The 14,358-nt window shown below is 44.6% G+C and overlaps 2 protein-coding genes across 52 annotated transcripts in view; both read right to left on the bottom strand.

Annotated features, from left to right (window-relative positions):
• Positions 1-5,962, bottom strand: part of KIF1B (kinesin family member 1B) — a 115,411-nt gene extending 109,449 nt beyond the window's left edge. For 36 of the 50 annotated variants that reach the window (XM_087878910.1, XM_087878911.1, XM_087878913.1 and 33 more), the window contains exon 1: positions 5,687-5,962. The gene's annotated coding sequence lies outside the window, so the exon portion shown is untranslated. Of the gene's footprint in view, positions 1-3,321; positions 3,626-5,686 lie in introns of those variants that run through there. The other 14 variants (XM_034438841.3, XM_087878937.1, XM_087878938.1 and 11 more) reach the window with 3 other exon arrangements.
• A 3,344-nt stretch (positions 5,963-9,306) lies between these two features.
• Positions 9,307-14,358, bottom strand: part of UBE4B (ubiquitination factor E4B) — a 57,703-nt gene continuing 52,651 nt past the window's right edge. For both annotated transcript variants that reach the window (XM_034438864.3, XM_034438863.3), the window contains 3 exons: positions 12,179-12,353; positions 11,680-11,826; positions 9,307-11,025 (listed from right to left, as the gene is read on the bottom strand). In XM_034438864.3, the coding sequence (XP_034294755.1) occupies positions 10,964-11,025; positions 11,680-11,826; positions 12,179-12,353 (384 nt within the window). In that variant the 3' untranslated portion in view covers positions 9,307-10,963. The remainder of the gene's footprint in view (positions 11,026-11,679; positions 11,827-12,178; positions 12,354-14,358) is intronic.

Raw genomic sequence — 14,358 nt, 5'->3', positions numbered from 1 at the left:
AAGCAAAACAGAGGCTTAAAATAGCATGCAATATCCTGTACCGGTTTTATTTGTTCATTGTGCTGACTGATAACGGTCTGTATCTTTTTAGTTAACAGGCATGATCAATATCTTTTTAAGTTCCACCATTGCTCCTTGCATGAAAAATAAATGCTGAGTTGTTTATTTTTCAAAGCATACACATATCCCAATATATCCCCCAAAACAACACTGGAAGACTTATAGGTGCTTATTTATTGTAAATTTTTGGGGGGACAGGCCAGGAAAAAAAAGAGCCAGATGCGTAGCCTTACAATATCAAATATTCCAGAAGGTATACAGGAAACCTGCTGCCATCCTGCATTTCAATATGTACTGTATGCTCTTGATGCAGACAGCATTCAGTACTTACGGATGCTCTTAAAAAGCAAGATAAGGCCAGAAAGTAGAGCTTTAAAGCTTTGCAGCCATTTAAGGCCTCCATCTCTTAAAATGCCTGAAGTTCCTCCCCAGATGTATCTGGCTCCGCCCATTTTTGGCATGGGGCTCTCTACAGGCAACACAAAGCCCGGTGCGGTCCACAGACTAACTAACAGAAGCTGTGTACCACTGCTCTGTAGCACGGCCAGGCCTCCCGCCACCTACTCAAGAACCCATGTATCATTTCTGCAGCTGCCAAAGCAGCCCAAATCCAGCGGATCTCCACAGCGGTCTAGATGGGATGCCAAATGAGCCACTGAAGCTTTAATCAAACCCATGTTTGATTAAAGTCTTAGCAGAAATGATTAATTACAACACTAAAATGCCTATAAAAGAATGCAGAGGGCGTTAATAGCAGAACCAAGATTCTTTGTCAAAGCAAGTGATTTAAAATATGAAAAGATTGAGATAACCTTTTACTTTGGAAGGCACCAGGTTAGGAAAAGCGGATTTGGCAAAACTGGACCGTTTCACAGCTGTAACACAATTGTGATCAATATACTTTTGCCCCAGTTTTAGCCAACAACTAAGATTGCACTCTGTCTTGTTCCTGGCTCTACGCTAGAATAACGCTGCTTTACATTTGCAAAAACAGATATGCGCATAGTAACTATGTTAGTAAAGCAGGTGGAAGAGGAGAAACCAATTTATTCTTTATTAGTTTCTTCTCCAGCCTTTGGTCCAAACTCAAGGATCTAGGTTGTGAGAAAAAAAAAATGCCATCATTTGTGGAGTCCTTGTACCAATCAGGACATAAGTGGCTCTTCTGTTCATTTGGGAATTTACTGTTTCACGCATGCTGTTGGGGGGAATTCAACTCTGTTCCACTGAGTAGTCTAAAAATCTCCAGGCAGCCTCTCCCTTTCCCCTGCCAAAAGTTTCATGTAAATAAGCTTCATGTAAACTAAGCTGCAAGAAATCTAGCCGCCACCCTTTGTGGGTCTTGCATGCAAAAAGAGCCCACTGAATTGGGGGTGAAGTGAATTAGGGGTAGATGAGCCCCTAAGAAGCTTTCTCAAATATGATAACACCAGCATCAGGTCATATCTGGAAAGAATTCAAAAAATGGGAGTCCCCTTATGCAGAAAAAATTTCAAGTTGGAAAATACAAGTTTAGGGGTCACTCTCAAGGAAACAAACTGGGGAAAGTGGTGAATTAAAAACAAGAAAATGAATTGCAGAAATTCATCCCCAAAACCTAAATAAGACCAAAAAAATATTTTTGAATCTAAGCCCTAAGCTAAATACTCTTTTTCTGATAAAGACATTTTTCTCTGTTTTCAAACCATAGCTGCCTGACAAACTATAGGGGTCCAGAGATTTCAGGTGAATCTCTATCAGCAAGGTAATTGGCTAATACAAGTCATATAATTACAGTGTTCATAAAACTCTTATTTTGAAGACGTTACACAGCAAAATAATAAAATATAAACATGTCTATAGGCAAATGTCTGTGGAGATTCTCAGTCAACCAGGTCATAGTTATCTCAAAGGTGCTTTTTTTCCCCCTTCAAAAGGGCAATTGGACTGCTTTTATCTTGAGAAAGAAGATGATGTTTGGCTTCTTATTCAAGAAACTTCATCAGTTCTATTCCATCCTTCCTCCATCAGAACAGATGAAGCTTCTTTGGATGACAAGTGAAGCATTTCCTTCTTCTTCCTCCTCAAGGGAAAAAAAACAGTCCAGTTGCCTTTTCAAGAACAAAAAAAGCATCTTTGAGACATGTCTAAAGGCACATATGATGGTGGAATTAACTGGTGACAGATTACAACTGTCCTGTCAAATCAATTCAAATGACTGGATTTGTGTAAGTTGCTTAACTGGGACATTTAAAGAACCAGAGTATCATGCAATCCTAATGCCCAAGCATTTCCGAACCAGAATCAGTCCCCAAAATAACCTGTGGTTCTCCCTGGATTAATCGAGGGTTACTCTGAGCCAGGCTGTCATGCAAATGGAGAAAGTGAAATCTCCCTGCTGACCTCAGGCTTACAGGCAGGGATCCTAAGGAAGCTCTACAAAAGAGGAGTCTATCCAGGAAGCCTGTTTTTTATAGTTGATAGACACACACACACACACACACACACACACACACACACACACAAGCGAATACGCAAAGGACTAACAAAGGGGCAGAAAGGAGATGGGGGAGGGTGCTTTATGAAAGAGTCCCAACACAGCACCAGGACAATGACGATAACAGAAGCAGACAGTGATCTCTTTGTGAAGTTGGCTTGTTAGAAGTTTTATGTCCTTTGATCAGCAGAAGTGCCCTTCCCATCGTATTGAGTTGGGCTGCTAAATATTTCAGCGTAAATGAAAGGAGCAATAGCAAGTAATATGAATGCTGTCAAGTTTGGCATCCATCACAAAATCCATGTTGTTTTTGTAAAGCTTACACTGCTATGGAAACAAGAGCGTTACAAAGCCAGAGAGCGTGCATCTATCAAAAGGTATTCCAAATGAAATTAATGGAACTGACTCCTAAAGGTATCCGACAACATCTTAAAATACCTTTCATTCCTCTTTCTGTAACTGTAGTCACAAAAGGAACACAATAAATGGAGGGGGAACAATTCACAGTATTCTGCTCTGAGGGAGGAAACCTGGCAAGGCTCAGAGAAAATAATAAAAAGAAAGGGAGCCCAAGAAAGCTAAAATAGCTTAGATTCAAATGGAGAGATCTAATTCCATGACTATAACAAACATACAGCTTAGAGGGAGAGCCCCTAAACCCCACCCTATACAATTCCCGACAAACCGAACGGGCAGCGGGGAGTGAAAAGACAAGCCAGGGGTGGCAAAAGTCTCACGAATTCCAGGGAGCATTTTCACCGAGCTACTCATCGGGTGGTTCTTACCCTCTCCTGCCATCCTATCCCTGACGGAGCTCCTGGAAGACCGTCAGATCATAATCCCAATATGGCTGCCTCTGTAATTGTGCTGTGCTGGATACTGTCTAGAGGAAGGGAGGACACATAACAAAAAAAGGAGAGCATCTATCTTTAGGGCAGAAATAGTTTTAAACAAAAAGCGGGGGGGGAGGAGGGGAAGGGAAGAGACAGAGTTTGCTGCCACAAATCATTGTAAGGAATCAGGTTCAAGTCAGTCTGGTCAACTTGAAGGAAGGAGGGGGGGGGAAATCAGCCTCAAACCCCACCCTGCTTCTGAGATGAGATGGGAGTTTAGGCCGCAGCACTGTGGCTCAAGGAGAAAAGATGCAAGATGGGAATAATCGATTAGGAGGGATGGGCCCAATCCAGAGCAGAGCCTTCCAACATCCGGGGGAAACAGAAGACCTGGTGCTGAAGGCAGAGTCCTCCATTCAGAAAACTCATTAAGAACTTCTTCTTTAATTCCCCAATCCCAAAGTCTCAGTTTGACTGACAGCTATTCATTTGTGTGTGTCAGTGAGTGTATCATTTAAACTTCCAAACTTGGAACTCTAACCAAAACTCAGGAGAGGTGGAGGAAGGGGGGGAGGGTCCCCATTTCACTGGTTTGGGAAGCTCCCTGTGCCAACATTTAAAAAAAAAAAATAGGCTGCCACAAGATCTCGCTTTAGCTGCAGAAAAAAAGTCTCTAGGGGGAACATGAAGTGGATAAAAGGAATGTGGGTAAGGGGAAGGCAAAAAAAAAACAAAAAACCAAAACCTGTGAGGAATCTATAACTGGAATTGGCCGGTTGGGGGATAAAACACCAGACTCCTTGAAAAGAAAAAAGAATTCAGAAAACAGCCTTCCTCCTACACTGATCAAAGTGGAAAAAGCTTATGCAAGGAAATTGCTGGTAGGGCATGTGTGTGTGTGTGTGGAGCACACACAAATACTGACCTATAAACACAAGCAGCCTGTTATTTGAAATGCACTAATAAAAAGGTAAAAGAGCTACGATGCAAATGCCTTTATAACATTTGCAAACCTGCACGCAGTAAATGCAGATGTACCAATTTGGTTGAATCTGTATACAGCTGAATGCATGGATTATATCCCTGGGGTGATACACCCACCAATTTACCCCCCAACTTAGCAGTGCCACGTCCCTAAGACTTTTCCACGCTAACCTCTAAAATGCTTCAGCCGAGGGCAGGTTTTTCAAAACCAACAGGCCAGGAAAGAAACAAAACAAGCACAGCATACCAAGGAGAGCTCCTAAGTAAACCTTACTAGGGACTAGCACTATTTTATGAGATACACCTATTTCTTTCCCTTCTCATGCCTTGGATGTAGAACTCGTAAAATAAACGGTAGCTTTCCAAAACGCTTGATTACGATTCATTATGACTATGATCGGACTTTTATTTCACAGTAACATCTACCCAAAATTTATAATTACCGAAATAACACACCGCCGTTGGTTATTGAATCACACCCTGCCAAGATGAAAGATGCTGCAAAAGGAGTCCAGTTTATTTATTATTATTATTATTATTATTATGGGTTTTGCTCTGAGATCCGACACATGGGAGGGGATCCTAGGCTGAGGCCTTGCCTACAACTCTCATAATGGGTTTTGCTCTGAGATCTGACACACGGGAGGGGTCCTAAACTGAGGTCTGAACTAAAACTCCCATAATGGGTTTTACTCTGAGATCTGACACACAGGAGGGATCCCAGGCTGAGGCCTGGACTACAACTCCCATAATGGCTTTTGCTCAGATCCGACACACGGGAGGGGTCCTAAACTGAGGCCTGGACTACAACTCCCATAATCCCACAGCAGCCATCTCCCACACCTCCCAAAAGAGGAAAATCCACCCTATTCCCTCCTCCAACTGGATATGGCTTTTTTTTCTTTTTTAAAAAGCCAAACATAATTTGCTTTCCCTTTGGGAGAGAGGCATCTTGATAGGGGGAGGGAAAGAGTTTTAAAGAGACGGAGGGGAAAAAAAAAACAAAGGAGGGATGAGAAGAAAAAAAAAAGGGGGGGGATAAATAAAGGAAGGAACCATGATGGCCTCTCTCCCTGGGTGATTCCTTCCATCAAAAGGCCACCTCGCCATCGGACTTGGGGAAACACCCCCCCCCCTGTTCCTTTTAGGACTCCGAGCCCCATCATCCCCGGAGGATGGGCGTTGCAGCCCTGGAGGGCGCCAGGTTGGGGAAGGTGGGTGAGCAGGTGGCGGAAGAGCCCCGCCCCAACAGCTTCTCCTCAGGTCACGTGACGCGCTCGGGCGTACTCCCCCCCCCCGTTTTAAGCTCGCGCTTTTTTTTTTTTTTTTTTACCTCAGTGCGGGTGAAGGGCGGAGCGTCACCGGCGCCACAGCGAAAAAAAAAAAAAAACAGCTAACGGCTTCCCGGGGGGTCACGACCGGCGAGGCAGCTAGCGGGGAAGAAGCCTCCGCCGAGCCCCATTCCGGGCCGGCGAGAAAGGAGCGAAGGCCCCGCGCAGACGACGGAACCGCCTTGACAGCACCGCCGCCGCCGCTCTACTGACAAGGGAAAGCGATGGAGCCGCTTCCCCCCCTCCCTCCGTCCTTCTCCGTCCCGCCCACCGGCGACGGGCCACGCCCCTTTCTCGCGGCGGCCGTCCAATCAGAGGCGCTCGCCTCCCGAGCTCATCCACCGGCATCCTCGCCGATAGGCTGGCCGACTTTGTCCATCCGTGACGGAAAAAGGCTCAAGCAAAAAAAGGCGGAGGACGCCTCCTCTTTTTTTGCCAATCTCGGAGCGCGTCTCGGCCAATCCAATGAAAGGCCCGTGGAGGCAGCCAATGAGCGTTCGAAGAAAGGGATGCGCTTTGCTCCGCTTCACAGTTCTCGGGGAATTCTCCTTGGGATTCTTTTAAGCCGGCGGCGGCGTAGGAATGCCTGAGGGGGAGAGGGGGGGGACTCGCGCGGAAGGACAAATTCGAGGGTGGCGAGTTGACCTCGTGGGGTATATAAAAGGGGAGCGACGCGGCCTTTTTTGCTCTTTTTTTTCCCCCCCTCAGATTCAGTGTTTCTCTGAGAGGATTGTGGGAAGGCTGAGTGACTGAGCGCTTTGGGAATTGATTCAGGTCAATCAACGCCAGCCGTGACGAAAGCGGCGAAGGAGAGAAACACCACATATTTAAAATTAAAATAATAATAAAAAAAACCTGTGTCAATTAAAAGCCGACCATCGCCAGCCCGCTATTTTAAGCGCGCAATGAACGTCTGAATGTCACAATCACGAACTCTCTTCCCTCATCCCGCTTTTATTTATGGGTTGGGATTACACAATACATTAAAATGAGAGATTGCAAACGTGCAGTTGAGAGGATCTGTAGGAAAATGGATTCTCCTCTCCCCCCCCACATGAAATACCTCACCCAAATTCAAATTTGCTGTGAAAAATAAAATCTTTGGAATGTGTGCATTGGTCCCTTATTTATATATATATATATAAATATAGGTAGTCCTTCACTTACAACCATTCATTTAGTCATTTTGGAGCTTTAAAGGCACTGAAAAACCAGACTTACGACCGGTTCTCACACTTACAACCGTTGTGGCATTCCCGTGGTCATGTGACCAAAATTCAGGCACTTGGCAACTGGCATGGACTTACGACGGTTGTGCTGGGTCCTGGCATCACTACTTGTAACTGTCACAGACAAGCAAAGTCAATTGGGGGGGGAGATGGATTCGTTTAATGACCATGTGATTCACTTAGCTGCAGTGATTTAACAGTGGCCAAAAATAGGTTGTTAAATGGGGCAAACCTCACTTAACGGCCTTGCTGACCAGTTGGGAACCGTGGGCTCAACTCTGGTCGTAAATTGAGGACTATCAATTACATAATTGCTGGCACCAGCCTCAAGGGTTTTTCTTTCGACAGTAACCTCAAGCTATAGTTGACTTTATCTTTAAATATTTTATCTGTGCTTCTATTTTATTCTCACTATTGATTTGTGGCAGCCGCTTGTCCTAATATGGTTTAATTTCTATGCCTCTTTTGTCCTTTTGTTCTTTTTTTGTTGTTATTCTTAAAAGTACCTACTTAAAGGTTTCAAAAACCTTCCCCATACAGAGCTGACTTACACATCGAGTAAAATACAACTTGGTTAAACAAAACATAAAACAGTGCTGTGCTTCCAAGGGTTAAAGGACGTTGGTATCTGAACATAAAAACTTGTTTTAACATTTACATTGTATTGTGTTTTACTAATCTGGGTGAAATGTTTATATTGCTAGTTCATGTACGGATATGCCCAACACTAAATAAAAGATCCAGACAAGCAAAGCTTAAAACTGATGTTTTTTTTAAACAGCAGAGACCCTGATTATAGAGGCTAAACCCCAAATTATATCACAAATTTAGCCCATATGGGTTAATCCTGTCACTGATGCAGCCTACAACAACTTGCCTGAGGAAGTTGTGAATGCTCCAACACTGGAAATTTTTAAGATGTTGGATAACCCTTTGTCTGAAGCGGTGTAGGGTTTCCTGCCTCGGCAGGGGGTTGGACTAGAAGACCTCCAAGGTCCCTTCCAACTCTGTCTATTCTATTCTATTCTATTCTATTCTATTCTATTCTATTCTATTCTATTCTATTCTATTCTAACTTAACTTGCCGGCAGAAATTTTTCAAATTTGTGGGCTGTTAACAATTACCTCAATTCATGAGGTAAATTTTGGCTCATGACACATTGCAGGTACAACTTCTCCAGTGTTATAGAGCTGATCGGTGGGTAGAGAGCATCGGCTCTGCATGAATGACACACATTTCAAACTTGTCGTGAGCAAAAAATGAAGATAAAACAGCCTTGGTGTGCATATTCTGGAGAGAGAGAGAGAGAGAGAGAGGCTCCAGCATGAGCCCGGAAGTTTGAAATAAACTTTTGATCCCCATGACCGACTGACATGAATCCTGCAAAAAATGCTATTTTTCTGATCCAGATTAACGATTCAGAGAAACCTTTTTTTTTTCCTTTTGGCCTAAAACAGCGGTCCTCAAACTTTCTAGCTTGGTAGCGTGTTTGGGGAGGGGGGGGATAGTTCATTGTGAGTTGTAGCCGCAGTGGTGGTATTCAGCCGGTTCTATCCAGTTTGCGCGAAGGCCCTGTGCGCGCGCTCACATCTGCGAACCAGCAGCGAAGTACTGGGCATACCACCACTGGGCAGACGGGGCATGCACAAGTGTGCGCCGTCCATTTGTGTGAGCGGTGTGCGTGCGTGCAAAAGTGGTCACCGATCACAGGAGGGAAATTTCGTATGCGAGGGCAAGCAGCTGCCGCTTGCACAAGGGGAGATTTGCACCCGTGCAAATTTGCACCCGTGCATTGTTCTGAACAGGCCGCAGCCCGGTAGTGGGCCAGGGGTTGGGGACCCCTAGTCTAAGAGATGAAATATTGGGCTTCACCCATTAGAACCAGTTGCTATTCAGTCACAGCCCATGTTTTTCTATAACAAGCCACAACTCTCGATTTATTGCAGATAAACACCGATTTGTCCTAAGACCAAAGAAGCAAAGCTACGCTTGTCTCATTAAAAAAAATGAGACCTCCCCGCTCACAAGCAGGAAACCAAATCACCACTATCTTTTTTTTTAGCAATCCCATAATCTCTTCCGGGGTTAGTCTCAGCAACTGAATGGAACTAGCAGAGTGTTTTAATGGCCAGATGCCTTTCCTGTCGCCAATGCGGAGTTTTGTTCAACAGATATATTCTCTGTGTGCCCAGGGAGAGAAATATGTGCCTCTACTTAGGATTGAACTCACAGACTCCTGATTGTGAGGGCGAGAGCTCCACCTCTAGGCCACTGCACCACTCCAAGCAAGAGCAACCAAATCCTTGGATGAAAATCACGTCCCATGTATGCTGCACAAAGTATTTGTAATTTTGATTTAACAAGCCCGCCCAAAATACATAAAGGAGCCACATTCTTGTGAATGTGTATCACCATTTATTGTTCTTCAAGAATTAGGAACTGAACAGAGGAAACTGTCAGCAGAAAAAAGAAAAAGAAAAGAAAAGAAAAAAAAACATTTTCTTTTCAGGCTTAATTTGTTTCGTTTCGTTTTGTTTTTTTTAAAACACTGTGGTTTCGAATCCTTTTCAAAAAGGACATTCAAGTATCTTTTTTTAAGCAGAGGGCAGTCATACAAAAATGTTTCATCTTTTTTATATAGTTTCTTTTTTTAAAAAAAGCAAGTCTACATTTTTTTTTTCTGCACCCTTTTTGCTTTGGTAAGGCCAAGCCATGGATATAAAACTGGTACGCAACATAAAAATGAATCCGTCGGCTTCGACTCGGAGGCGCCGCGAATAAAACGATCTGCTTTCCACACACCCCCAACCCTTTTCCCCCCAAAAGACGCACTTTTAAAAGACAGAGAATCATTACCGTTCAGCTTATAAGATCTCTGTCTTTAAAAGTTTTTTTTATATATATATGTGTGTGTGTATATATATATATATATATATATAGCTCTCTATATATATCTTTTAAGTCAATGAACCGAACCCCCCCCCCGCCGTATTCCACTCCAATTCCTTTGCGGCAGTTGTTTCAACCTATCATACAAGGCTCTGAAGAAAAACCAACCTAAAAATAAAAATAATAACAACAACAACATCATAGGGGATATGAAGCCTCTCCTCAAAAGATAAAGGGACACGTCAAACAATGTTAAAATTTCAACGTGTCGACAAAGGGGGGGGAGGCAGGGGAATGAAATTTGCGACTGGGTCGGGGGTGGACTTACCAAATTAAATTAAATTTTAAAAAAAAAAGCTTTCTAATAGAAAAATATGATCCCCTTCCCCCATATCCCTCCCCCCTTCTTTTAATACTCCTCGCAGGCACATTTGCTTTTCTCAAAATTATGTCCTCCGTAGGACATTCAGAAGTCATCTTTTCCATATACAGGGAAGGTTTTTCTTCAACACTGAGGAGAAAAAAATAAAATAAAAATAAAGAGAAACCGGGAGGCGGGATCGTGCAGGCAGAGGTGACGAGAGAAATGAAAAGGTTTGAGGGGAGGGGGGGGATTACCTTTAGCAGCAAAATGTTCAAAGTTCCAACCACTATCAAATTAACGGAGATCTGGCAATATATTGGTTTAAAAAAAAAAAAAAACACGCACACGCACGCAGACACACACACACACACACACGCACACCCCCGAGGGCTGTGCCGCCCCGATTTCGCGTCGTTGGCTAAACCGAACTCGGCCGTTTATGAACCCCCAACGATGAAAATGGAGGAGTCTCGTTTTTTGTTTTGTTTTTTTCAGAACAAAAAAAAAAAAAAAGGAACTTGCTAACTGAATCCCACCCACAATGCTATCGACTGCCGATGTATCGCTTAATAGTTATGTACAAGAGAGTTAAGCTGCGTTTCGCGGTGTGGTGCCTCTTTTTCCCCCTTCGCCTCGCCCAGGAGGTTCCACGGTCCTTTGTGGTGGCAGCAGCGGCAGGCGCTGCGTGAGCCCCAACTCGGCTTCAACTCCCCACGGTTTTGGCGTTCCCCCTCGCCTCGATCCGCTGCCTTGCTCTCCGCAGTTGACCTCGGCGTGCGCTGCCAGGGGGGTGACCTCAGTGATCCGGGTGCTGCTTGTCCCTCATCCAAGCTTGGATTTGCTCTTTCAGCTCAGGCACTAAAAAAAAAAAAAAAAAAGGAGGGGGGCAGAATGTCAACTCTGAAACTGACCTGGCTGTGGCCATTTTAGGCCTTCAGTGCTGCCACAACTGGAGCTGTGGGAAAGGGAGGGGAAAGTAGAGATAGCTGTGGTGCTGTAGACAAAATAAAATACTTTTTCTTGGGACCCAAAGACATTCCCACCAGGTGTCTAGGAGGAGGGGACTGGAGTCATTTACCAACTGGACTGTATTCTGATTGGACTATGACTGATTGTTTGGAGAAAGTGAAAGAACTTTTACTTTTAATTAGCTGAAAACCGCCGGAACATTTAGAATCGGTTTTCACCAGCTCGTTCCAATATGACATATCCAAGAAATCTATTCTTTGAGGAATCCTTGGAGTTTTGATTGCTATGTATGTTACTTGGAAACCTGACACAGAACCCTTAAAATCCAAGCAATGTTTTTTTTAAAAAAAAATACACTGCAGGGAAGAGGAATGATTCACATACACCACTCCCCCATGCGCTGATGATGTGATCGAGCTGGTTTGTGAGAGGTCTCCACAGGACGAGAAACAAGCTGGGTAGAATACCCCAAACCGTGAAAAGATTATAGAGTTTTCAAAATTGCGCGATGGGTTTGAAAACCCCACTTTCTCCCACAACTACCTGGTTCCAGCATATTTTCTGTTAGTGTCTGGCGATTGAAGGGATCCGTGGAGGAGTTGAGAAGGTGCCGCAGAATGACGGAGCGATCCATGATAGTTCCCGATGGCAACCGGACCGGGTCAGTCATTAAGGTATCCATGAGTGGATCTGAAGAGACACAATCAACTTGTCAACTGAGTTTTAAAGGTAGTAGCTCAACAAATAAACCGGGCCACACCCATTACGGATTTAAACCAAGGATCCCCAGCTCAGGTTTGTGGACCGGCACTGGGCCGCAGCATGCCAAAAATCCGGCTGTGTGAAGTGAAGTCCCATTCGCGGGATGCAGGCAGCACACGAAACCACTCCCCTTCTGGTCCGCGGAAAAACCGCAGAACCAGTCCCTGGTGCCCCAAAGGTTGGGGAGGGGCGCCGATTTAAACAACTGGTTAAAAATTACACCGCCTTCTTTTATTCATTGGAAATTAGTTCACTGCATCCCGACAAGGACTCGACTTACCTCGAAACTCATCCGGAGCATCACTGTAGTCAATTTCGGCGCGGGCGTTCTTGGCAACGATTTCGTCCACTTTCTCCGCGAGCAGCTTGAATTTTTCTATCGCTATGGTGGACTTGATGCCGGCTTTCCTCATCTTCGAAATCACCTCCTCAAATAGCTCCTTGCTGTAAGACCTCTGCAAAGCCAACCACAAAGGCTCGTCAAAGCCCCCCAAACCAACGGAACACCAGCCCGGTAGTCAGAAGACACGATGACAACTCGATCTCTCAACGCAGGGACAGACTCAGCCACAAGTTTCACCGGGGAAATTGTGAGCGCCTTAGACTAAGCTAAATCCAAAAACTCCTGGAAATTTGGTGTTCCGACAATTAGCCATCAATGGACACATTGAGATAAACCACATTTACACACTGCTCCAAAGAGGCAATTACAAAAGCTAAGAAGGAAACCAAAAGTTCAGAACGCCTCCACTCCCAACAACCAATGTCCAGATAAGCAGGGATTAACCCCAGACGAACAATCAAGCAGAAATCAATCCCAGGGAAACCAAAATGATATTGTTTAGATTTAGATTTGTTTAATTTAACTGTTTAAAGCCTACTAAATATATCTAGATCAAGTCTAACTGACTGGCTATATCGATCTTGAAAATTATTTACTCTTCTGCAATCAGATGCTTTTTCAAGAGCAGACCAAATGCTAGAACAGATCCATTTCTGTAGTTTGGATTCTTGTCTTGGAAGTCTAGCTTTCTAACCACAAATCTGAACTCTTGCCCGTATTGTACAATCAGAAAGACACACTGCCTTGAGGGCGCTGTTCTTCCTCCTAGATCAGGGGTCAGCAACCCGCAGCTCTAGAGCTGCATGTGGCTCTTTCATCCCTCTGCTGCGGCTCCCTGCCGCTCAAAATATGCATCACAACTGACAATGTGCGACACCCACCGACGCGCAATTTATTAACCTTTTCGATCCCCGGTAGACCAATCATGGATAAATCCAAGAAAAGAAATATTTCTACTATATATGCTAGTTTTGTGGCCACTCAGGAAATACTCAGGTACGGGAAGAGTTTTGTGGCTTCCGGTGTTTTCTTTTCTGTGGGAAACGGGTCCAAATGGCTCTCTTGAGTGTTTAACGTTGCAGAACCCTGTCCTAGATATTTTACCATGCTGAAATAAACCACTCTATATGCCTTACATTCATTCTTGTTTTAATTCGCTGTTCTGGAGAGAATGGAAAGGGGAAGATCACTGTGCTTACACTGTGGTGTAAGCATCACCCAACAACTCCAATTTTTGACAATTCAGCATCGACCTGAGGGGCCAGGAACGTGTTGTTTTCGATGGGAGTTGTGTGCTCCACACCCAGGAAGAAAGGCTTAGCTGTTTGCCAGCATTTCAGCACACGCTACAGAGATCTCTCTAGGATTCCACGAAAAACACACCAGCTAAAGGAGATTCATTGCCAGCCAGGAAGAATTCAGTTAGAAAGAATCCATCCCTCAGCTGAGTTTGAGCAATTCTTGACTTTCCTATAAGGAGTTAACTCCTCAGACAGCTCTTCTGTAGACAAAGCTATCCGAATCATCTTTGGCTCTCTTCTTAGGTCAGTTTGCAAAAAGCTCCTGCAGGAGAAGGAAGCCAGAATCTGCTGGGAGCTTGCCAGCTAAATGCAGCATTGCTGCAGAAAGGCCCGCTTAAAGTAGTAATGCACCCAGCAAATCCACCACCACCCGCCACCGGGAAAAAGGGGAAAAATCCTGGCCAGCTTTGGAGGATGCTGCAGGCGAAACATCCACACAACTCAGCGTAGGGAACCGAAGGGATTCGACCTTCAGTTCATTTTTGCTCTTCTAAGTCTCAGCTGGCGGAAGGAATAAATCAACCTGAGCTGGGCAGGGCAGGGCAGGGCACGCCTGGCAGTGACTGCTCTCTACTCCATCACATCTGCCCACTTCCAAAAGCGATCCAGATTTATCTGCAGTGCAGTGAATCCTGACTCAAAGCACCGCAGCAAGGAGGAAGTGGGGAAAAAAGAGTGTGTTCTTTGAGATTCGTCACGATAATTGGATATTTTCCCAATCCAATCGGAATAGAGCTGGAAGGGACCTCGGAGGCCTTCTAGTCCAACCCCCTGCTCAATCAGGAGACCCTCTACCATTTCAGACAAGTCGCGGTT

Source organism: Pantherophis guttatus, chromosome 15, assembly GCF_059756535.1.
Source record: "Pantherophis guttatus breed Tessera chromosome 15, ASM5975653v1, whole genome shotgun sequence".
NCBI lineage: Eukaryota > Metazoa > Chordata > Lepidosauria > Squamata > Colubridae > Pantherophis > Pantherophis guttatus.
The sequence above is the reverse complement of the archived record's forward strand: the minus strand, read 5'-3'. Positions and strand labels throughout refer to the sequence as shown.